Source organism: Castanea sativa, chromosome 8 (assembly GCF_040712315.1).
Source record: "Castanea sativa cultivar Marrone di Chiusa Pesio chromosome 8, ASM4071231v1".
Classification (NCBI taxonomy): domain Eukaryota; kingdom Viridiplantae; phylum Streptophyta; class Magnoliopsida; order Fagales; family Fagaceae; genus Castanea; species Castanea sativa.
The window spans coordinates 36,800,779-36,826,785 of NC_134020.1; the positions used below are offsets into that span (position 1 = coordinate 36,800,779).

The window sequence follows — 26,007 nt, forward strand, 5'->3', positions numbered from 1 at the left end:
CAATTTGGGGGGTTTTACACCCCCGATGCTAATGCTCTAAGGGAATAAGTCACTAAAGCATTAGCATCAGGTGTGCTAAATGCTAAATTTTTAGCATTTGGCACACCAAATACCAAAATACTTGCTTCATAATATGTGCCAAATGCTAAAAGAAATGGCCTGGTGCTACAGTACAATTATAAAATTGGCATGGTACCAACAAAGATGGTAAAATATTTAGTATTATTTTATTAAGATTTTCTCTCTCCTCAACGGCTCAACCCATTTATCTTTTTCTTCCTGTTTGCGATACTTTTAGTCTCACAGTCTCTCTTTCTCTTCCTCTCTCACTCTCTTCCTCAACCTATCACTCTTTTCCCTTCTCACTCACTTTCCTCAGCCCACTACCGATCTCACCACGCCTTCGCCGCATTGTCCTCCATGCCACGCCACCGACCTCAACGTGTCTTTCTCCATGCCATGTCGACAACCTCCCCATGTCTTCGAAAGCTCCTGCCTTTGGATCTCTGTCAATCAGCCAGTGGTGGGTGTCTTTTTTGTATCTAGGTTTGTTTGATTTGGGATAGGTTTTAAGATTTGTAAATGTAATGAGTTATGGGATGGTGTGTGAATTGGTGGGTTTCGATGTGAGTGGTTGTGGTTGTGGTAGTGCTACTATGGTTATGTCGTCAGTTTAGTGGTTGTGATGGTTATATTTTTGGGTTGTTGTGGGTTTTTTTGTTGTGGTTGAGGGTTTTTTTTTGTGGTGGTGGTTTGGTGGGTTTGCGGTTGTTGTGGTGGTGTGGCTTCCGATTTGGTGTTGGTGGACTATGGGCAATGGTGAATGAGTTTTGGATTAGAGTAGAGAGAAGAGAGAGAGGTTTTGGGTTTAGAGAAACTAAAAAAAATTTATTAGATTTTTGTATTATTTAATGTGTTGTAATGTTAAAATAGAAATGCATGGTGTATTGTAAAATGGTATGATAAAATAGAGAAAATAGGTTTTTGTGTGTTAAAATGACATTTGGGATAGCACAACTGATGCTAGTGCTCTTACCTATGCATTAATGTCTTATTTATTCGGATAAAGTTGGTCATGTACGTCAATACCCTACAAAAAGATGTCAATAAATTAAAATTTAAATCATTAAAACATAAGTGATATTAAATTTATATAGCATGTATAGTTTGTTTTTGAGCAAAGTTAAAAGATCAATAGATTATTGAGTGAACGGTGAATAGTACAAATACAAATATGTTGAAGAAAATGGAGACATGATAAGTAAATTTGACCCTAACAAAAAATAAAATAATAAAATAAACAGAGGAATTTTGAAGCAAACACTTGGATTATCACTTTTAGGCTCCGCTTGGAAGGAGGGAATGAAATGGAATGAAAAGAATAATTTTATAATATTCTTCCCTTCCTTTATTTGGGAGTTTTAATGGAGGGAATGGAAAGTCCATTCCCTTGTTTGAAAGTTTAAGTGGGATGAATGAAATGGATAGGAGGGAACACTCATTCCTTTTTATTCCCTTAAAACCTCAAATTTTCATTCCCCCCAAAATTGGGAGGAATGAGAGGAAATGGAATTAGATTTAATGAATTTTTTACTAAAACTCCCAAAATACTCCTATATATTCAACCCTTTATTTTAAAATAGGGGTCTAATAGTAATATTGTCATAAAATGACTCTATTCCATTCCCTCCATGTTACTCCCAAACAAGATTACTTACATTCCATTCATTTTCATTCCTTTATTTTATAACATCCAATCAAAGTTACTTAATTCCATTCCATTCCATTCTTTTCTATTCATTTCCCTTACTTAAATACATTCTATTCCATTCCATTCTATGGTTAGGAAGGAAAAACAACACCAATAGCCACCTAACCACCGCCAACCACCTAAAAAACAATTACAACAACCTAAAAATCCAAATTAGAAAGCCTAAAAAAAAAAAAAAAAAAAAACCAATAAACCCAAATCGAAAACCCAAAAAAAAAAGTTCCACCAACACAAAATTGAACCTGAAAATCTAACCCAATGGAGCTGAGATCGAAGCAACCACCAAAAACCCAAGACTATTGCTCATTAATCGGACCCAACGGATGGTGCAAGAGAGAAGAGAAGAAGAGGTTTGTGCAAGGAAGAGACGGTGATGAAGGCTGGCAGCGGTAGCACTAATGGTGGTGGGCGGTGCCAATAGGTGGCGTTAGTCAATGGGTGAATCAATGCAAGATGGGCAAGGGTAATGGGTTGTGTGAGATGGTGTGAGATCTAAGAAGGTTTTGGCCTTGAGAGTGAGAGAGTTTAGAGATGGGAGGAGAGAGAAGAAACAAAGGATGGAGGGGGACTAATGAGCAATGGGTGACTGGTTGGGTTATGGCAGAAAAGAACATAGAGAGTAAGAAAGGGGGAGAAAGTGTCGACAGTAACTGGGGGAGAAAACGCAAAATGTTTTACTGTTTTTTCAAGTGTAAAACATTTTATACTTTTTTGCCTGCTTGTTTTGGTTGATTGAAAATGTTTTATTTTTGACCAAATATTTTACTGTAAAACAAACATTGTAAAATGTGAATATATTTTCCTGAAAATATTTTACGTCGAAATAGACGATGCTTAAATAACTAACTTAGAAAAAAAAATAGATGAGAGACATTGCACAAAATTAGACTCCAATGGTAGAATTTAATTAAATTTTCTCTCAGTTTTAATTTTATATATATATATGATTTTCCAAAGTTAGTCTTATTCAACAATAATATTTTGGTTGAAGAAAAAAAAAAAGCAATAATAGCTTGTTTGGTTACTCATTTTAATTTTAAAGTTGTTTTCATCACTTAAATTGTGGTCATTTCATAAGTATAAGTACTTGTGAGGTGTAGAGGGCAAGGATCGGGATTTAAGTTTCTAGGAGGGAGATTCACACACTTATACACTTAGATTAGCTTAGAGTAGAATTTCTATCTTATATATTGATGATGCACAGAAAATCAGTAGGCTAAGTGCTCCAGGCTTCAATGGACTTGAAGTTGTTTGGAAGGCCTGACAAAGAAAGAAGTACAAGATCAAAGGTGACCAAGTTAAACTGGCCAAGAACCCTCTGATGCTTAAGTTAGTTTATCTCTCAAGAACTCAAGAATCCCAACTTTTAGGAGTGGTGGAAACTTACATTCATTTGACATCGATGAGTCCTTTTATAGTGAGCTTTGGAGCAGTTACTTGTTTAGTAACTTCCTCCACGTGGATGGAAGTTAGAAGGTTCAAACTTAACTCTCTAACTTCCATAACTGCTATAGAAGTTAGAAGGTTCGGTCTTATCTTCTACAACTGCTATAGAAGTTAGAAGGCTTAGACTTAATCTTCTATAACTGCTATTAGAAGTTAAGAACTTAGTGGGAAGTTAGAGCGATGAGTAATGATTTTGTTCATAATTTGTAATAGTAGAATATGGTCCAGATTATAAGCTTTTTGGGATATAAACTTATTCTGAAATTTTCTAAGTGTTGAGGGCCCGTCCATCAAGTGCTTCTCTAATGGACGACCTTCATACGCACGGACGACCTCCTAACGATGGACGACCTTCATATGTTGGGTTAACATTTTTATCCCTGGACGACTCTATGGACGAACTGGAGATAGTCCGATTTTTAGTTCACCATCAGTTGCCTTCTTTGTCCAAGGGTCGTCCAGAACACTGTAGTATAATTGTTGGTTTTTGACACGCGTCAATCATTTTAATGGTTAATAGTTGCACCACGTGTCGTCTTTACTCTAGCTGAATTTTATTGTTCCGGATTGTGCCACATGTCAAAATCTCATTGGTTGAATTGTCGTGTCGATTCATCTTTTTGAGAAAAATGCCACGTGTCAGCTTCTGGTAGGTTCACGTCACTTCGTTGACCTTATCTTTGGGCCTTATAAATATGTGATTTCTCTCTCTTACCCTTCACTTTTCTAATAATTTCTTTCCTGCCATCTCGTCCAAGAGCCTCGTCTAGTCCTTGTCTTCTAGTCTCGTCAGGTATGTCCTTCCCTTCATCCTTAGGTTTTTGTCTTATTCATTCTTCCAATTATGTCTGTGTTCGGTAGTAGTTTAGAAAGAGAGATAGACGAGTACTAGGACGTATCCCCTGGAAGTGGTGGTAGCAGTTATGAGAGTGGTGAGGGTAGTACAAGTAATAGTAGTGATAGTAGTTCCTCAGATGAGTATTATTCGTCTAGGTCCTTGGTTTTCCCTCAAAGGTTTCCAGGAGATGCAACGTAGGATGGCCTCTGGGGTTGAGGCTAGCTTGTCCAGAAAGTCACCTGGTCCTCCTCAAGATGAAGAGGAGGAAGAAAATGTAATCTATAATTATGCCCCTGAGATGGCATCTACTCTAGACACAAGTAAATTAAATACTCTCGTAGGTAGATACCAAATTCCTTGTGAGTTTAGATCTCGTCTACCTAAAGAGGTGGAATGGTGTTGTTCTCCTTCTTCTGGTTTAGGTGTTTATACCTCTTATTTCCTAATAGGTCTTAGGTTTCCTTTAAAAAAATTTTGTAAAGGTCTTCTCCATAGGTTGGGTATTGGACCAAACCAGCTCAATCCTAATGGATGGAGGACGATAGTAGCCATGCAGGTATTATGGCGTGAGGCGCTTGAGGGGAATCGTCCAATCACAGTGGACGAGTTCCTTTATTGCTATAAGCCCTCAAAGATTAAACAGTTTGTTGGTTTTTATTGGTTCTCGTCTAGGGGCCCCCAATTTAGTCTGATTAAGGGCCGTAGTTCTTCTAACAGGCATTGGAAAAAAGAATTCTTTCTTATTTCTGGAAATTGGGTTAGGGACCCAGTTGATGTAAATTATGCCCCCTTCCCTCCTTTTACCAGCCCCCTAGGTCGTCTTCGTCCTGAAGGTATGTCTTTCTTCCTTTTATTTTATTTATTTTATCTAACTTTTCCTCGTCTAACCTTCTCTTCTATTGGTGAAGTTGTTACTCGTCCACACTTGGACAGTTTTCATTTAGAATGTATTGACAGAGTTTGTGCCTTCCGTGAGAGGTCCTTCCATAGCTTAGTGACCCTTAGTCGTCTAGCTGCTTGGGGACTTGGTCCTGAGCCTACTACTACAAATTTTGCTCACAAGGAAACCACTTGTCGAAGTAAATATCATCCATTGCTCTTATATATATATATATATATATATATATATATATATATATATATATATATATATATATTACTAACTTTGTCTTCTTCACCTTAGGATTGGCCACCATAAAAGAAAACAAGATGATTGTTACCAGTGATACTGAGGGTGAAGAGGACATCCAGAGGACGTCTAGGTCCAAGACGATACAACTCCTTTGGTCGTCCAGAAAATTGTCGTTCAAGTTGGGAAAAGGAAGGGCATATCCAGTTCTGTGGATCTTGGTGACCTTCCAAGTCGTCGAGGCTCCAAGAAGCAAAAGTCTAACAAGACTCCTCCTCCTAAGGTTCCCAAATTCCCTCCTACGATGGTAGACCTAGACGACTTGGCAATGAACATGGTACTTGTCCAGACCATTCCATCCCTCTAGCCTGAGAATCTTCCTTCTCCTGCAGCCAAAACTCCTCATAGGACTCATCCTTCAGAGTCAAGCAAGCATCCTCTTAACTTGGTGTTGGACGAAGGTTATGCTTAGAGGTCGTTCAAAGGGCTCATCACTAAGAATGAAGTAAATACTTACTACAACATGTCAGTGAAGGACTTTAAGCGTTTTTCCATTCATGACCTTTTCAAGGTAAGTAGCTTATCATTATTCATTTTATTTTCTAAGAATTTTTAAGGAAAATTTCTAACTCTCCCTCGTCCATTTATTTTCAGGCCATGTCAAAGTTTTACCTTGCATCCACCCAAGCTAAGGAGCTTTGTGACGAGGCTAAGGTTGTCAAGGAGAAGAATAAGGAGCTATCTAATGAGATCCTCTTGAAGAAGGGGGAAGTAATCAGGCAAACTGAGGAGGTTACTCGTCTTCTAGCAGTTAAGACGAAAATAAAGAATGAGGTGGAAGAGCTCAAGGCAAATTGTGTTGAGAAGGAGTCTCATATAGGTCACCTTAAGGTGAAAGTCCAAGAGCTTACCTCATCTCTGAAGAAGGCTAAGGAGGAAGCCATTGCAACCTTCATGAAGTTAGACGATTTTACCACTCGCCTAGATCGCTACTATGCTGCTAGCTATGAGGACTTACGTTCTGATGCCAAGGAGACTTAACCTAAAATGGATTTTGACTCCTTCAAGATCCCCACTGCCATAGAGAGTTCCCTACTTCTAACAAGCTTAGAGGATGTCAATATTGTGGACGACGCCTCAACAGAGCTTGCCAAGGATGCCATTGGTGCCAGCAAGGACGACCCAAAATCTGGGGGTGATGCCCTCAGTGGTTTATCGAAGTAATTTGTATCTTTTTTCAAAAAATTTATTTATTTTCATTTGTTGAGGATGCCCGTTGTTTTGGGCTTTATCTTAAAATTTATTCAAGTACAATTCCCTCGTCCAAGTTTATGAACGAGGAACAAATACAATTGCCTTCATTGGCTATGAATAACTTAAGGTTTTTTGGACGATGGTCGTCTACCCTTCTTTAAATTTTATGAATGAACGTCTACTATTTTCATTTCTCATTGGGTGTTTGAACATGTTGTATGCTTTATGTATGAACGAATTTCCGTTGTTTACATCGTCCATGTTATTTCTATGGTTTTAAGTGTGGCTCGTCCACTTATGAAGACATTTTATATCGTCCTTTTTGCATGAACGAATTTCCTTTGTTTACATCATTCATGTTAGGATAAACTTTTCATGCTCAACACCTTTACCATTCTTTATATTTTCCAAGTATAACTCCTCTATGAATGGTATTTCTTTTGCAAGCTTTATTCGTCCATGAATTTGACTTATAGCTTGCATTATCTCTCATCCATAGGCTAGACGGTCCTTTATTCATCTTTGGGTAAGACATTTCCATCATTTACTAATCCAAATATTGGACTGTTTGGCTGGCCAAATTCAACCATGGATTTTAAGTATTTTTACGTGCACGTTTTTCCTCTTCTATTGGTTAGACGAATATTCCTTAAGTTTTTACCTCGTCCATTAACTAGACGAATATACCTTAAGTTTATTTTTCTTTGCTTCATCCTTATTTTAAGGAAAGCTTATAGATGTTATATCCCTGCGTTTAGAGATTTTACTCGTCTTGGGCTTTTAGCCTTCTTGTAGACTAGTTTGAATAAAAATAACATGAGAATTAGAAATTCACACAACATTATATACATTGGGTATCCAAACTGTTTATACATAACATAAACATTGTCCACAAGCGTAGCACATGCTTAGAAGCTAGTGCCTTTAGGGAATTAAAAATACTTATATACAAACAAACAGACTAAGTACATGACTTCGTCCATCACAAATTCATCCATAGACAGCGCAAAAGTTGGAAACTAATGCACTTTTAGGGAATTAAAATATTAAAGGCATATAGTACTAGCAATAAACACAAATAAATATGAAGAAAGTAACACATAGCTTCAACTTCGTCCATAATAATGCTCATCCAGGTTAACCCTTCATTGATAGTATCTTCTTAGATGCTCAATATTCCAGGGGTGCTCTAGCTTTTGTCCATCTAGGTTTTCCAAGTAGTATGATCCTTGCCTTTTGCAATTAATAACCCTGTGGGATCCTTCTCAATTAGGTCCTAGCTTTCTATGGGTCGGGTTCTTGGTTGCTAAGGAGACTCTTTTTAGGACGAGGTCCCCAATGTTGAAGCGCCTGGGTTTCACCATTGCATCATGTTGTCTAGCCATAAGATTTTTGTATCTTGCTGTCCTCTGCTCTGCATCCATCATTACCTCATCTATAAGATTGAGGTTAAGATGAAGTTGTTTTTCATTCTCTTCATCCTAATACTTTATCACCCTGTGGTTGGCCATGTGCAATTCTGCTGGTATGACTGCTTCACTTCCATAGGCTAGTTTGAAAGGAGTTTCCCCTATGGGGGTTCTCACAGTCATCCGGTAGGCCCATAATACACCTGGTAGCTCGTCTGGCCATACTCCCTTTGCCCCTTCAAGCTGAGTCTTGATGATCTTCAACAATAATTGGTTTGCTACTTCTGCTTATCCATTTGCTTGTGGGTGGGAGGGTGAGAAATAATGATTCTTGATTCCCAGCTGCTCGCAGAATTCTCTAAAGGGTATGTTATCAAACTATTGTCCATTGTCTGACACTAGTACTCTAGGTAACCCAAACCTGCATACAATGCTCTTCCAGACGAAGTTTTTAAAATTTTGTTGTGTGATTTTTGCTAAGATTTTAGCTTCCACCCTGTAAAGTTGTGATTTACAACTATGTTTTATGTTAGCTTTATTCCATGACAAAAAGTGTTGTATTTGCTTTAATTTGTTACTTGTATTCTATGGGATTTTATTGTACTGGGTTTAGTATTAAGTTAGTGAAGAATCGAGCATAAAATGAAGAATCAGTGGATTTCGCGACTGTCTCGCTAGAAGTTAACCCGCGAAAGAGCCACATGAGAAGCACATGCTGGAAGCTGAAGAGTCGTGCCAGCCTGGAGAATTTCGCGAGTATCTCACGGGTAAGGCCTTCCCGCGAGATACCTACTAAACTTTCTGCTTGGAAGATTTTTAAGTGTGACTTTCTTACCTATCACCCACACTATATATACTCTCATTACCCACAAAGTTATAAGAGGTCATTTAGAGAGAAAAACCCTAGATTGGTTTTCAACAATACACACGCCCATCTTTTAGAGAGAGAGCTACCCATCCTTAGTAAGAAATCATTGTAGCCTCTTCTCCTTCCCTCTCCCATTGCCATACCTTGAGAGAAGATTTGTACCCAAACACAACCCACACCCTTTTAGAGTGTAGAGAGTGTTTTGGAGCTTGGGAAGCTTTGGAGATTTGCCAAAAGAAGCTGGTGAGGCTTGGCAGATGCAATCGAGCGTATTGCGGGATCCAAAAAGCTGGAGAAGACATGACTCCGAGAAGTCCGTTGGTAGTAGGAGCTTGGAGGGCTCAAGTACATTGGGTAGACTAGGCTTTGAGGGTTTTTTGTTATTCATGTACTCCAACTTTATTCTCTAGTGGATCGATTTACCGCTTGGAGGGCGGCGGATAGGTTTTTCGCCAATATTTTCGGTTTTCTTTTCGATAACACATCGCCGTGTTATCTTGTGTTTGCATCTTTCTTCCTTTACTCTTGTGATTTACTTTTATTGTTTGTTGTTCATGTTTTTGCACTAGAGTAGTATCGGTTGATTGTGCTTCATTTACTCTTGTTTCTGCACTTAGTTTAAGTTAGAGTTAAATCAATCAAGCCGTAATTTATTATTTTGAGGTCTAAATAGCTCTTGTGTTTTTAACACAAATCCGAGCAATCACACCCACTTGGTGAAGTAATCAATCCCTACTACCAAAAACTTCATCTGCTTAGTTCCAATTGGAAAGGAACCCAAAATATCCAATACCCATTATGCAAAAGGCCATGGGGCGATTATCAGGGTGAGGTACTCTGATGGTTGTCTAGGGACGCTGCTGAAGTGTTGACACTGATCACACACCTTTACATAAGTCTTAGCACCTGCTTGAATCGTCGGCCAGTAATAACCTGCACGGACGACCTTGTGGACGAGTGCTCTTGCTCTTGAATGGTTTCTGCATGCTCTTGCATGAACTTCTCTTAGTACGTAGTTTGCTTTGTCGAGAGCTAAACACCTTAAGTAAGGCAGAGAGAAGCCTCTTTTGTATAGCACCTCATCTATAAGGACATACTTGGCTGATCTGATCCTTAGCTTTCTGGCTTCATCTCTCTCCTCTAAAAGTCTTCCATCCCTTAGGTAAGCTATTATTAGGGTCATCCAATTCTCTTCACCTTCTATCTGCTGCACCTCTGGAAGATCTATGTTGGGCATATATTAGACTTCATCATGCTCGTCCACCCATCCATCTGCAGATGCTACCTTTGCCAAGGCGTCAGCTTCCATGTTTTCCTCCCTTGGAATTTGAAAGAAATTGGCTTCCTTAAACTTCTTAATAAGGCGTTTCACCCTACTAAGGTACTTCTTCATCCGTTCTTCTTTTGCCTCGCATATTTTATTTACTTGGCCCATAATTAATTGAGAGTCTCCTTGGACGACTATTGACTCTGCCCCTATGGACTTAGCCAATTCTAGCCCTTTAAGAAGGGCTTCATATTCAACTTTATTATTGGTTGTCTGGTACTGTAGACGAGCTGCATACTTGAACTTGTCCCCTTTCGAAGATTTTAGTATAACTCCTATTCCTCCTGTATGTAATGTGGACAAACCATCTACATAGACGACCCATGTCTTTGAGTCATCCAACCCTTCTAAGCCACCATGACTTGGAGTGAACTCCACAATGAAATCTACTAGAGCTTGAGCTTTTATTGCAATTCTAGACTGATACCTAATATCAAATTCACTAAGCTCTATGGCCCATTGGATCAGTCGTCCTGCAGCTTCCAACTTGTTCATTTCCTTCTTGAGCGGATGATCCATCATGACATTGATGACATAAGCCTGGAAATAATGCCTTAGTTTCCTGGAAGCTATTATTAGTGCAAAAGCTAACTTCTCAATCATTGGGTATCGTCCTTCTGCTCCCCTTAGTACTTGGCTTGTATAATACATAGGCTTCTGAACTTTCCCTTCTTCCCTGATCAATGCTGAGCTTACTGCATGTAGGAACACTGCTAAATACAAATATAACTCCTTACCTGGTATGGACGGACTTAGTAGGGGAGTTGTAATAAGATAGACCTTAAGATCTTGGAAGGCCTTCTGGCACTCATTCGTCCATTCAAATGTCTTCTTGAGAATTTTTAAAAAAGGCAAACGCTTATCTATAGCTTTTGAAACAAACCTGTTTAAAGCTGCAACTTGTCTAGTGAGGGACTAGACTTCCTTGACATTCTTTGGTAGTTCCATGTTCAGTATAGCTTGGATTTTATCAGGATTTGCTTCAATTCCTCTCTGTGAAACCATGAATCCTAGAAACTTCCCTAACGAAACCCCGAAAGCACACTTACTTGGATTTAGTTTCATATTGTATCGACTAAGTGTGTCAAATGTCTCCTATAAGACGTCTAGATGTTTCTTCTCGTCCAAGCTCTTCACCAACATATCGTCCACATAAACTTCTACATTCCGTCCTATGTGTGGATGGAACATATGATTGACTAACCTCTGATAAGTTGCCCCCAAATTATTCAAACCAAAGGGCATCACTTTGTAACAAAATAAACCTTGACTGGTAATGAAGGATGTCTTCTCTTGATCTGCCTCGTCTATCCTTATCTAGTTATAACCTGAGAAGGCGTCCATGAAGCTGAGTAACTAATGACCTGCTGTTGAATCCACCAATTGGTCAATGCATGGCAACAGATAACTATCCTTGGGGCAAGCATTGTCCAAATCGGTGACGGCTACACACATCCTTCACTTGTCGTTAGCCTTCTTGACTATTACCATATTAGCTAACCAATCCGGGTAATAGACTTCCCGAATAAATTCTGTTGTGATTAACTTCTGGACCTCTTCTTTGATAGCCTTATCTCGCTTATGAGCAAAGACCCTCTTCTTCTGACGAATAGGCTTGGAAGATGGATACACATTCAAGCAATGAGTAATGACATTTGGGTCATTTCCTGACATGTCTTCATGACTCCACGCGAAAACATCAATACTCTTCCTTAAGAATTGGATAATGTCTTGCTTCGTCTCTTCCTCCATACTTGTTCCTATTTTAGTAAACTTCTCATGGTCACCTTCATCCAGAGGAACGTCTTCTAGTACTTCAGTGGGTTCTGCTATAGTCCTTCTCTCCTTTATGTTCATCATTTGTATATGTTCGTCTATAGCCAACATGGCCAAGTAACATACTCTAGCAGCTAACTGATCTCCTTGCACTTGCCCTACTCTATACTCTGTTGGGAACTTGACAGATAAATGGTAAGTAGATGTCACTGCCTTCCAATTTTTTAGAGTTGGTCGTCCAATGATGGCATTGTAAGAAGACGAACAATCTACGACGAGGAAGTTCACTTCTTTAGCTATGTGTTGCAAATATGCCCCTACCATGACGGGTAGAGTAATAGTGCCCACTGGTTGTACCTTCATTCCTTCAAATCAACTAAGGGTGAATTCACTAGACGAAGTTGATCTCGTCCAAGCCTCATCTGCTGGAAGGTAGAGTGATATAGGATATCTACTAAACTCTCATTATCTACCAACACCCTTCTAGTCGTGTAATCTGCAATGAGCAAAGTAATGACGATTGCATCATCATATGGATGATGGGCTCTTGTAGCGTCTTCGCCTGTGAAAGTAATGGCCTGCCCGTTTGCCCCCTTCATCCTTGAAACTTGTCCAGAGAGTTAGACGTTCTGCACCACTTTCAAGTAAGTCTTCCTTGACTTGGAAGATTACCCTGCTAAAGTTCCTCCTACAATGACTCTTATTTCTCCAAGCGAGGGTTGTAATGGCTCTTCTAGCTTTCCTTTCAACTTCTCGTCTTTGTGATCTCGTCCAAGGAAATTTCTCAACTTTCCTTGTTTAATGAGATTTTCAATTTGCTACTTCAAATCATAGTATTCGTCTGTGTCGTGCCCATAATCTCTATGGAAGCAACAATACTTGTTCTTATTACGGTTATTAGGATCTCCCTTCATCTTCTCTGGCCACTTCAAGGATAGGTCATCATTGATATGCATTAGCACTTAATCAAGTGGAACATTCAAAGGCGTGTAATGCTAACCCCTTCCTGAAGACAAACCTACCTTCTGATTGTCTTTATCTTTCTTTTCCCCCGTCCAAGCCTTCTTTAGACGAGGCCTTTGTTCAGGATTGTGTGGGGGGTCTTCTTCCATTCGTTCTGCTCTCTTCTTCTTCTTAGCAATGATTGCAACATTTGCATTCATGAAGCTCTAGGCTGAATGGACGAGTTCAGGCATGGTTTGTGGCTCCTGATCATAGAGCTTGTGGATAAATAAATATGAACTGACCCTATTGTGGAAGGCTGCCAATAGCAACTTATCATCCATCTCGTCTTCCGTCAAGGCTTCCTTGTTGAAGCAAGTGATTAAGGATCGCAAGCTCTCATTTTCTCCTTGCTCTTTGGTTAGTAGGCTGGACGAGGAGTGCTTATGCCTTTGTCCTTCGATAAAGTTGTTGACGAACAACTTACTCACCTCCTCAAAAGTACCAACAGTATTCGGAGGCATTTTACTGAACCACACTCGCGCTGGCCCCTTAAGGGTAGTTGGAAAGGCCTTACACATTATCTCATCTGGAACTCCTTGAAGGTGCATTGTGGTCTTGAAGGTTGCAATGTGGTCACACAGGTCACACGTTCCATCATAAAAGTCCAATGAAGGCATTTTAAACTTGGAAGGCAAGGGATGACTGTTGATGGAAGCTATGAAGTGAGAATCAGTTCGATGAACCAAGTCATCTACAGGATTCGTTCTTCTCAGATTCTTACTCATCTTGTCCATGACTTTCCTCATTTGATCCATCTCCTTCTCCAAATGTGGCACTCTACGTGAAGCGGTACCCCTTGATTGAGTCTTGTGCTCCACATTTTCTCCTCTAACTTCTTGACTCTAAGCTTTTCCTTCTATATGCCATTCATGATGTTGCCTTCTCTAGTTAATCTCCCGAGTCAATTCTTGGTTCTAACGAGTTAGCTCTGCCATGACAAGTGCTGACTGGTGAGCGCAGTTAGGATGGTTGGAAGCGTTTCCACTCTCCTGGTGGCCTGGACTAGTGGCCATTGACCTTGTCTAGACCATACAACCTTTTGTCTAAGAAAGATAAATTGTAAAGTATAGATTTAACTTCCCACAAACGGTGCTAGCTGATGATGCACAGAAAATCAGTAGGCTAAGTGCTCCGGGCTTCAATGGACTTGAAGTTGTTCGGAAGGCCTGAAAAAGAAAGAAGTACAAGATCAAAGGTGACCGGGTTGAACCGGTCAAGAACCCTCCGATGCTTAAGTTAGTTTTTCTCTCAAGAACTCAAGAATCCCAACTTTTAGGAGTGGTGGAAACTTATCTTCATTTGACATGGATGAGTCCTCTATAGTGAGTTTTGGAGCGGTTACTTGTTTAGTAACTTCCTCCACGTGGATGGAAGTTAAAAAGTTCAGACTTAACTTCCACAACCGCTATAGAAATTAGAAGGTTTAGTCTTATCTTCTACAACTACTATAGAAGTTAGAAGACTCAGACTTATCTTCTAAAACTGCTATTAGAAGGTAAGAAGTTAGTGGGAAGTTAGAGGGATGAGTAAGGATTTTGGTCATAATTTGTAATAGTAGAACGTGGTCCAGATTATAAGCTTTCGGGATATAAACTTATTTTGAAAATTTTTTCTTTTTTTTCTAAGTGTTAAGGGATCATCCATCAGGTGCTTCCCTGATGGACAACCTTCATATGCTGGGTTAACATTTTTAGCCCTGGATGACTCTATGGACGAACTAGAGATAGTCCGATTTTTAGTTCACCATCATATATAAAATAAAAATAAAAAATAAAAAACTAATGGAGTCCACGTAAAGAATTTTTTTTTTTATAAAACATGTGTAATAATATTTTGATCATAATCAATGCTCCCACCTAAATAGAGCTAATCTCTTGCAATTACTGGTTGAGAACTAGACACTAGAGCCACTGATGATAAAGGAAAGAAGACCTAGAACTAGGGCAACCAAATTTATTTATGTGTCATGTTTATGAGTGCTCTTAGGCAATTGTGAATAAACCATTTTTGGAAAGTTTTGACATAACTTATATAGGAAATATAAAAATTTGTCAAAAAAATTAATGGGTTTTTTTTTTCTTTTCCCATTAAAGGTTTCTAAAAATATCTTATAAACCAATACTTTTAAAACATCCGTCAACATTTCTCTCTTTATATATGTGTAGCATCGAAAGCAGCTATACAAAAAAATTTTTGTTGTTGGTGTTTTTGCACTTTTTCCTTTATAAGACCACGCTAGCCCACACACTCCCTGAAAAAAGAACAAATTAACATATATTTTGAATTTGTTGCCTTGTCATGGAATTTCCCAACTTTAGTTACTTTTAGTTACCCAAAACATGTGAGAATGAAATATTTATTCTAAAATTGATCTTAGAGAGAAATTTTGATTAATAAGTATAAAAAGAAAAATAACTTGACATTGATTAAAATAAGATGAATAGATGCATTGGTGCAATGAGTTTTGAAAAAGTTTTGTTGGTTTGATTTGTTTGAATATAGGTTTGGCTAAGGGTATGAAGTGGTTGTTTTAGGATGTTAGGTTTTGACTAACTTTCGATATATTGAGGGTATTGAGAGATTTGGGGTGGTTGATAGGTGGTCAAAGATTTAGACGTGAAAGAAAAGAAAGAAAAATAGAAAACAAAAGGAGTTAAGGGTATGTTGAAAACAACCTCCAAAGAAAATTGTCTGGAAACCACCGGATCTTGGTTTGTTGAAAACAAACTTCAATGGTGCAATCTTCGAAGACTTGAATGTAGTAGGTACTAGTGTTATGGTCTGTAATTCTCTTGGTAAAGTTATGGCTTCTTTATCAGAGATTATCCTCATTCCTTCCCCCATGGTTGCACTTGAAAGAATCGTGGTAAGAAGGGTTGTCCAGTTTGTTCATGAATTGGGTCTTGCATAACTCAACTCTTGAAGGTGGCTCAAAATTCTCTATCTCAGCCATCAGAGACCAATGCTTCTCCCAACTTGCTTGTGGTCATTTGATTAAAGACATCCTGTCTCTAGCAAGTTCTCTATAGAACTACTCTTTCTCTCATATATTTCGACAAGACAATTTTTGGCACGTGCTTTAGATAAGAGAGCAAGATTTTCTTTTTCTGTTTTAGTTTGGATGGAGTCTGTTCCTCCTGAAATTTTTAAGGTGTTTGTTACTAATCTTTTAGCTATTAAATGAATTTGGCAGCCTAGGCCTATTTCTCAAAAAAAAAAAAGGAGTTAAGGGTAAAATGGGAAATAAAAATGAAGTGTTTTTAATGTTTAACATAAGAGTAAACATTCGGTCAGGTTGTGGCGTAAAACCAGTGTTTTACGCCAGCCAATAGGAGGCTACCACGTCATCTTCTTTTAATGAGTCACTTAAATCCCTCTCCAAAGAGTCCAAATAGAGACTGAATTGAGAAAGAAGACCCACAGCCCTCAGACCAAAGCTTGCTCGAACCTCCACCACACCATACACTGAGTTCGCCGGAGCTGTGCGTGGAGCTTGGAAACATACCGGAACAGAGACCGAATTAAGAAAGACCCACAGCCCTCAGAAAAAAGCTTCCTCCCTCTTCCATCTTTGATTGCCCAAACCTCCACCTCAGACTCTCACCTCTCTCACAGACCCAAGATAACCCACACAGCCACCATCATCCAACCACCCAACCACCATCATGAAGCCACACAACAACCCAGCCACCATCCCATTCAACCAAGCTACCATCAATGAAATTCATATACCCATTCAAAAATCCAAAGATCCAATCACCATCATCAAGCCACACAACAAAAATCCAAAGATCCAAAACAAAAACAAACCAAACTCATTCTCTCTATAACCCCAAAAAACCCACAACCATGTCTCGCACTCACTCTCTCCCCCTCCTTCTCCTCATTTTCCTTCTTCTCATCTCAACCCCAACCTCAACCTCAATCAGCTCCTCCGACTCGGACCAAGTCTTAAAGCTCCAATCCCGATCCAAAACCGGCATAATCCACCTCGATGACCACTCTGTCTCTCAATACCTCACCTCCACAAAAATCCCAAGACCCTACTACCTCCTCATCTTCTTCGACGCCACCCAGCTCCACGACAAGTCAGATTGAGAAGCTTGAGTTAGAGACTGAGAAACAAAGAGAGAGTTCAGAGAGAGTGAGGGACAAAGAGATGTTCAGAAAAAGTGAGGGAGTGAATAGAATGAGAGAGAAAATAAAATAAAATAAATATTAAATGCAAATGCAACTGTAATATAATTTACTGTGGTGGAGGTTTAGGCAAGCTTCGGTCTCTGTTCCGGTATGTTTCCAGCTCCACACACAGCTCCGGCAAACTCGATGTGTGGTGTGGTGGAGGTTCGGGCAAGCTTCGATCTGAGGGCTGTGGGTCTTCTTTCTCAATTCGGTCTCTGTTTAGACTCTTTGGAGAGGGATTTAAGTGACTCATTAAAAGGAGATGATGTGGCAGCCTCCTATTGGCTGGCGTAAAACACTAGTTTTACGCCACAACCTGACCGAATGTTTACTCTTAACATAAATCCACTAGACAGAAGTAAACAGAAGGGCCGCATTGAATACAAAAATAAAATTTGAGCCACAAAATTGAAGAAAAAATAATAATAAAAAATGTGTAATTTGTAATTCAATTTTTTTTCTTTTTATTTATATAAAATATTTTATAAATTTGTCTCCAAGTCCACGAAAGCTGAAATCATTCTTTCCTATTATCATGCAATAGTTTATCATGAAAATTTGGCACAAATATACCATTGAAAAGAGCAAGGATTTTGTGATTTAACATTATATTGAGAGAGGAAATTAAGAATCATTATTTAGTTATCCCGCATAAAGTTATATGCAATCTTTTATTCAAAAAAATTAAGATATGGGTGGAAATTAAATAAACACATTCATTTCCTTCAAATTCCTTTCACGTTTCTTAAATCAATTTGTTTCTTGCATCAATTTGATTAATAGAAGTATGTCTCTTTATGTGTGTTATTGTGAATTAGAAGAAGAAATTACTATGAAATCGATGGCTAATGCTACCGCGCAACAGAATTTGAGAAATTATAAGTAAAATTTCTCATAACAAAAAAAAGAGAAAAATAAATTAAAGAATTTTGAAGCAGACTTTTGGATACTAAAAAAAAGGCAAACTAAAAATTGTATTGCATCCGCTATCGCGCAACATATAACTTGCAAAATTGAAAACATCTAAATGAAGAGACAAACATGCAAAATTGCAAATAAAATAAGGGCTTAAACCCAATTGTAAGTTAATCAAAGAAACTTATGTGATAAAAAATATTAATATTATATGCATGGAGAAGGCAAATCTAAGCCATTGAAAAAGTTCCTAAGACATAATATTTATTTATTTAGATGATAAATGGAACAAACTTGCTTACTGTGGTTCTTTGAAAGTTTTAAAAAAGTATTCCCTTGCATGGCATCAAGTTGGAGGAAACCTAACTCCAAAATTATCACTCTTGTATTTTAGACGATAAAAAAAAAATTAGATTTTAACAAAGTGTGTTTCCAATGGCTAGAGTAATTATATGTATAAAAACTAATATAGATGATAGGAACTTAAAAAATGGCATAGAAGTATAGATTAGATAAATGGGTTGGGTTTTAATGGTTCATTTATGGTAGACTCCTCATCTTTTGCTCTAAGTAACTTATTTGACACAAAAATTTAAAAATTTAGATTTAGATAGGACACATATCATAAAATTAGACATTTGATGATGAAAACTTAAAAAATAGCATAGAAGTATAGATTAGATGAACGATTGGGTTTTTTGGTTTATTTATGCTCGACTCCTCATCTTTTAAACTAAATAACCCACTTAGTTCAAAATTATAAAAATTTAGATGAGACACGTGGTACAAAATTAGATTCTAATTGTAGAATCTAATACAATTTTCTCTCATGGATCCTAGTTAGCTCAACTGCTAAAGTCTCTTATGGTTGAATAAGAGGTTTGGGGTTCAATCTCTGCCTACACCAAAAATTGATTAGTATCTTGGCCTGATGATAAAGAATTATCATCAAGAGCAAACATAATAGGTTGAAACTCTCTAAAAAAATATTGAATTTTCTCTCAAATTTGACTTTAAATATATATATATATATATATATATCTTGTTTGGTTACTCATTTTTAAAATTATTTTCATCACATAAAAATAAAAACTAACAGAGTACATGTAAATATTTTTTTTTTAATTTATAAAACACATTTATTAATATTTCGATCATAATTGATGCTTTCTCCTGAATAGAGCTGAACCTCTTGCAATTACTGGTTAAGGAGTGAGGACTAGACATGAGCCATTGATGACAAATGAAAGAAGACCACAACCACAGGAACCAATTCTCTTGACATATAGTATCAAAAGCAACTATTCAAAAATTGTTTTTATGCTTTTTGCACTTTCAAAAACAAAAAAACAAATTAGAATATCTTTTGAATTTGTTGCCTTGTCATGGAATTTCCCAACTTTAGTTACTTAGAAATTTTAGGAACCCAAAACAATGAAATATTTATTCAAAAATTGATCTTTGAGAGAAATTTAGATTAATAAGAATAAAATGAAAAGGAACTTGACATTTGTTGAGGCTCATTTTTGAAAAGCCCAGTAGCAAAAAGAAGCCCAACAATATGGGTAAGAATAGAGTTAGTGGATTGATAGGAATGAACCATTAATGGCAGGAATAATGAATCATAGGCCCATTAAATAAATAAATGGATCATGAGAAAAGCAAATGGGTCCAGAAGAGCCCAGAAGAGGAAGTAGTAAACTCATGGGCATTATGTAATGAAGAAAAACAAGAATGGGCCACAGCAGGCCCGAACTAATGAAGTAGGAAAGAAAGGGGTTGATAGAAATCTCATAAACCCCAAGGATGAAGGATAGAGCAATTGGGCCAAGGAAGCTCAAAAGAGTTAGCAAAGTGCCCATGGGAATGCAGAATTGGGAAATGGATCGAGGATGCCCAGGAAAGCAAATGGGCTAAGGATGCCCAAGGAGAAAGAAATGGGACAAAAGGGCCCACAAGCAATGTAACTGATTGGAAAAGCCCAAAGTAGCATGAATGACCATACGGAGTCATTGAAAGAAGGATGGGCAGCAGGCCCAAAGAGGCCTAGCAAACACGGGTTCATTAACACCGTGGCAAGAATAGCAGAATGGTGTGGCAGGAATGGCAACGAGACTATGGGTGGAGCAAGGAATAGACTAAAAGGAGAAAAACTCAAGCAAGGCCCAGCTCTCGGAAAGAAACAGACTAATAAAGAATGAAAGACCAGAAGAAGGTTCACGTCATAAGAGGTCAAGGATGAGTGGCAGAACGCATAGGTGAGCCCCTAACCACGGTAAACGCATGAGCAGAGGACAAGTTTTGGACGTACACAGGAAGTGGAGCACGCGCAAGACCCAAGAATTACCCACTTCTACCCAACCAATACAGGAGTGGTGGGTCATGGGTCAGAGGTAAGAGAGGGTATGGTCTAGCAGTGGGGAGAAGGGGAAGCCTATTCTGGGGTTCTCGCTCAAGCTCTTTTGGGGGAAATGGCCTGCTGGGATGACATACCAGCCAAAAGAGGAAAGATGAGCTGGAACCACTAGGTGCATGCCACGAGCGATAGGAAGAGAGAATACCCACACCGTGGCAGATGAGAAGGCCACGGTGAGCAAACAAACAAAACAACCTTCTTTGTTTGGTAATGGGGAGTGGCACAGCCAGCACAGGTAAGTGGTGGTGACTAGGGCGCTGACAAACTAAGTGGTGGTTGGCAAGGACACCCAGGCCAGACAAAGGTTGTTAATGGGTAAAATGGTAAAAAAATAGTCGCGGCAGGCAGTATATAAAAGGTCTTTGCCGTGCACAGTAGGGGGAAAACAATAGCAATCACCACAAGAGTGATCACCATCACGTCGCACAAGAAAACACTAAAGAAAAGAAAGAAAACAAAAGGAAAAATTGAAATAGTAAAATAGGGGAAAGAAATAAAGAGTTAGAAAAAGAGCGAGAAAGAGTAGAATGGCAGGCATGCACCAATAGGTTTTCTCCTTCTCTCCCTCTTAAAGCCTACCTTTTGCTTAAAAATCCTTTTGGACACAAGTCATTCAAGTCCGCTCCCTCAAAGTATGTAATTTTCGCGGTAGGATCCTCCTGCGAGGTTACTACATTGAGGAAATGGTTTCCTCCTTGGTCATAGTCCTGTGACTAAATTGAATGTGGCAAGCTAGTTATATTCTTCTTTAATTTTACTGATTACTGCTATCATTTCTCCTCCAGGCTTTATTATTATACTTATAACTTGTCCTTCTCTTTTATTTTAATGAAAGATTTCTTACTTAGTTTGTCTAACAATAATGTATCTCGCTTATTATTGTTTTGTCATACCCATTCCGTTGCAACTTTCTTCTGCGGCAACTTTGCCTGCCATGGGAATGTGACAAAAGTTTCGGCAAACAGAGGCATAGTTTGTGCACAAACCAAACCAAAGTGAGTTGCAGTTGGGCCAATCCCGACTCTCTTATCCAGAACACATGGGCCCAGTATAGCAGGAGGCAGTCCAACCCAAAATCATAAAAAGGCCCACCACATCATTGACTTAAATAAGTTGAATAAATTCATTGTTTCAATGAGTTTTGAAAAAGTTTGCTAGTTTGAATATAGGTTTAGTTGATGGCATGAAGTGGTTGTTTTAGGATGTTGGGTTTTTAGGAACTTTCAATGTGTTTAAGGTTTGAATATAAGTTCATGGAAAGGATTGCATATGCATGTGCCTTGTATGATTACACACTATTATAATGTTCACAAATTTCATAATAAAAATATTAGGATAAGGCATGTTTAGTTCTATAAAAAAATGTTTGTTGCAATGAAAAACTTTATGGTAATAAAGTTAAAGTTGTTGCAATATAGACTCCTTATCCATCTTGTTATTCATTTATGTTATTCTGGATTGTAACGGAGTAAAAGAAAAAGGAAAACAGTTGATAAATTTTGTATTTCAATTACATAATCAATTATGATTTTATGAAAATTACTTTCTTGCTCTAAGTGAACTTTCCTCTATTTATCTATTTATCTCTTTATCTCTTTACACTTTAACTACTATCTGTCTACCAAATTGATTTATGAACAAGGTTTAGGTAAAGCACAAAGTTTAAAACCTTTCTCTCCCTATATATTTTAATTGAATTTAATGCTATAAAGGATTCCTTATAAATCATATGATATTTAATTCATCTATTAAGAGTAATGCTAGAGATACAAACATTTTTACAAAAAAAAAAAAAGTAATGCTACAGTCACAGATTATTTTACAACATTTTTACAAAATGTTGATATGGCCAACCTCTTATTGGTTTTCATTTAGCTCCACTATTAATATCATCTTTTCATTTACCAATAATCACTTACCACCAGGGACGGAGCTAGGATTTTGAGTGAGGGGGGCGAGATATACTCAAACCCAAATGCTTAAAAAATTTGTTATAACCTAAACTTTCATATTGTAACTCTAAATTAACCCAATGAAAACCAATTTTTTTTTATCCAAGCTACTTATAAAAGAAAAAATATATGTGTGTGTGTGTGTTTATCCCAAACTTTTTTAGGGGACTTCATCGAACACTTAAGCTGTAATTATCCTATGCTAATACTTTAAGATAAATTTCATAAATCATTTAGAATCCAGACAGAAACTCACAAAAAGAATCAAAATTTAATGAAAATTTGAATAAAGAAATTGTATTTTTTGTAAAAACATGGAAGTATTGAACAAAAATTGAGTATAAAAATTTAAAACCAAGCTTCATATATTTTATATTGTGCTTTTTCTCATTGGGCCAAGGGGGGCCATTGCCCCCCTTGGTCCAAACATAGCTACGTCCCTGCTTACCACATAAGCACTTTGTAAATTTATTTGTAAAATAGTTTGTATCTCTAGCATTATTAAAAAAAAATTACAAATTGCTAATATGGTGAGTGATTATCGGTAAATGAAAAAGTGATGTTAGTGGTGAGCCTAGATGAAAAATAGTAAGAAGTTGGTCACAACAAAAATATGTAAAAATGTTGTAAAATAGTTTATGTCTATAACATTACTTTCCATTAGTATCTTACTTTATTATACTTTCACCTTTAAATGGTGCGGTGGGCCTTTTTATAATTTTGGGCTGGACTACCTCCTGCTGTACTGGGCCCAAGTATTTTGGATAAGAAAGTCAGGACCGACCCAACTACAACTCACTTTGGTCCGGTTTGTGCACAAACTATGCCTCTGTTTGCTGAAATTTTTGTCACATGCCCATGGCAGGCGAAGTTGCTGCAGAAGAAAATTACAGCAGAATGGGTACAACAAAATAATAATAAGCGAGATACATTATTATTAGGTAAACTAAGTAAGCAATTTTTCGTTAAAATAAAAGAGAAGGACAAATTATAAGTATAATAATAAAGCTTAGAGGAGAAATGATAGCAGTAATCAGTAAAATTAAAGAAGAATATAACTAGCTTGCTACATTCAGTTTAGTAACGTGGCTATGGCCAAGAAGGGAACTATTTCCTTAATGTGGGTAACCTCGCAGGAGGATCCTGCCGCGAAAATTACACACTTTGAGGGAGCGGACCTGAATGGCTTGTGCCCAAAAGGATTTTTTAACAAAAGGTAGGCTTTAAGAGGGAGAGAAGGAGAAAATCTATTAATGCATACTTGTCATTCTACTCTCTCTCGCTCTTTTTCTAACTCTCTATTTCTTTCCCCTGTTTTACTATTTCAATTTTTCCTTTTGATTTCTTTCTTTTCTTTAGTGTTTTCTTATGCGACGTGATGGTGATCACTTTTGTGGTGATTGCTACTGTTGCCCCCCTTACTGTGCACGGCAAAAGCCCTTTATATATTGCCTGCCGCAACTCTTTTTTACCATTTTACCCCTTAACAACTTTTGTCTGGTCTAGGTGTCCTTGTCAACCATCACTGGTTTGTCAGCACCACAATCACCACCACTTACCTGTGCTGGCTGTGCCATTCCCCATTACCAGACAAAGAATGTTGTTTTGTTTGTTTGCTCACCGTGGCCTTCTCATCTGCCACGGTGTAGGTATTCTCTCTTCCTATCCCTCGTGACATGCACCTAGTGGTTCTAGCTCATTCTCCCTCTTTTGGGTGGTATGTCATCCTAGTAAGACATTTCCCCCAAAAGAGCTTGAGCGGGAACCCCAGAATAGGCTTTCCCTTCTCCCCATCGCCAAACTATACCCTCTTTTACCTCTGACCCATGACCCACCACTCCTGTATTGGCTGGGTACAAGCTGGTAGTGCTTGGGTCTTGCGCGTGCTCCACTTCCTGTGTACGTCCAAAACTTCTCCACTGCTCATGTGTTTGCCATAATCTAGGGCTCACCTGTGCATTCTGCTGCCCATCCTTGACCTCCTATGGCGTGAGCCGTCTTTTGGTCTTTCATTCTTTATTGGTTTGTTTCTTTCCAAGGGCTGGGCCTTGCTTGGGTTTTTCTCCTTTTAGTCTATTCCTTGCTCCACCCGTAGTCTCATTACCATTCCTGGCACACCATTCTGTTATTCTTGTCACGGTGTTAATGGACCCATGTTTACTGGGCCTCTTTGGGCCTACTGCCCATCCTTCTTTCAATGACTCCGTATGCTTATTCATGCTACTTTGGGCTTTCCCAATCTGTTACATTACTTGTGGGCTAATTTGTCCCATTTCTTTCTCCTTGGGCATCCTTGACCAATTTTCTTTTCTTGGGCATCCTCGGCCCATTTTCCAATTCTGCATTCTCATAGGCACTTTGCTAACTCTTTTGGGCTTCCTTGGCCCAATTGCTTTATCCTTCATCCTTGAGGCTCATGGGCTTTCCATCAACCCTTTCTTTCCTACTTCATTACTTCAGGCCTACTGTGGCCCATTCTTGCATTTCTTCATTACATAATGTCCATGGGTTTGCTACTTCCTCTTTTGGACTTCTCTGAGCCCATTTGCTTGTCTCAAAACCCATTTATTTATTTTATGGGTCTATGATCCATTATTCTTGTCATTAATGGTTCATTCCTATCAATCCACTAACTGTCTTCTTGCCCATATTGTTGGGCTTCTTCTGGCTGCTGGGCTTTTCAAAAATGAGCCTCAACAAATGGTAGAATAATAATTTTGTATACAAACATGATCATAATAAATTCTTATTAATACAAACATAATTATAATAAATGTGTATTAATGACTATCATAACAAAAAATTATAATAAATACTCTCATAATTATTTCTTTCATATTGAAAACAAAAAAAACAAAAAACAAAAAATCAAATTTTGTTGATTTTTTGTGTCAAATAATATTGTTTTTTTTAATATTATGTTTTGTTTTAGTGAAAAGGGGGAAAAGAAAATGAGAGTTTTCCATCATTTAGTCGAAGAGAGAAAATAAAGGGCAAGGGAAATGGGGTGAATGATTTTTCTTGGGCCCACAAACTTCTATCCCCGCAAATTGGATAGAAAAGTAGGTAAAAAATGTTGATAATAGATGCTTTTACTATTTTACCCTTTGAGACCCATTTGACCAAATATGTTGTTTATTTTTTTTAATAAATGTAACATGAGAAATATAGTAAATCCAACTAAACTATTTTTTTTTTTATCCTCTCATTATTCTTTCTAGCGAAACAAAGAAAATTCATATTTATTATTTACCCTTCCACTTTTCCTTCCTCTTTACCAAACACATATGATGGAAAACTAAAATGTTTTGTATCCTCTCACTTTTTATCCTCATACTTTTCCATCTTCTTAACTAAACAAATTTGTGTATGATTGCTAAAAATAGCCATTAAAAGTGACTGGAAAATGGCTAAAAAGAAAACTTTACTAACCATCTTTATAATTTGGTTAGATGAATATTTTCAAAAATTGAAATATTTCATTAAGGTTATTAATGGTATGATTTATGTGTTGATTTGTTACAAAACTCACGGAGAGGAGTGTCATTTTTGTTAAGGTTTGGAGTGAAATTTCATTCCTAAAACTTTAGGAAAGTTTTTTGTAATTTACTACAAATAAATATATATATATATATATATATATATATATATATATATATATATATATATATATATATATATATGATATTGCCTAAAGGTCATTCACATTTTCCTTCTTT

At 37.7% G+C, this 26,007-nt stretch overlaps 2 protein-coding genes across 2 annotated transcripts; both read right to left on the reverse strand.

Annotated features, from left to right (window-relative positions):
* Nucleotides 1–9,955: 9,955 nt before the first annotated feature.
* On the reverse strand, nucleotides 9,956–10,645 carry LOC142606267 (uncharacterized). Its single transcript, XM_075777649.1, has one exon. The coding sequence runs from the start codon at nucleotides 10,643–10,645 to the stop codon at nucleotides 9,956–9,958; it is 690 nt and encodes a 229-aa protein (XP_075633764.1).
* An 855-nt stretch (nucleotides 10,646–11,500) lies between these two features.
* On the reverse strand, nucleotides 11,501–12,142 carry LOC142606268 (uncharacterized). The gene has a single exon (XM_075777650.1). It carries the CDS (start codon nucleotides 12,140–12,142, stop codon nucleotides 11,501–11,503), a length of 642 nt encoding a protein of 213 aa, XP_075633765.1.
* Between the last annotated feature and the right edge of the window lie 13,865 nt (nucleotides 12,143–26,007).

Coding starts and splice junctions, on each gene's coding strand:
- LOC142606268 (XM_075777650.1), bottom strand. CDS start 12,142: ATGGTAGGGGCATATTTGCAACACATAGCTAAAGAAGTGAACTTCCTC.
- LOC142606267 (XM_075777649.1), bottom strand. CDS start 10,645: ATGATTGAGAAGTTAGCTTTTGCACTAATAATAGCTTCCAGGAAACTA.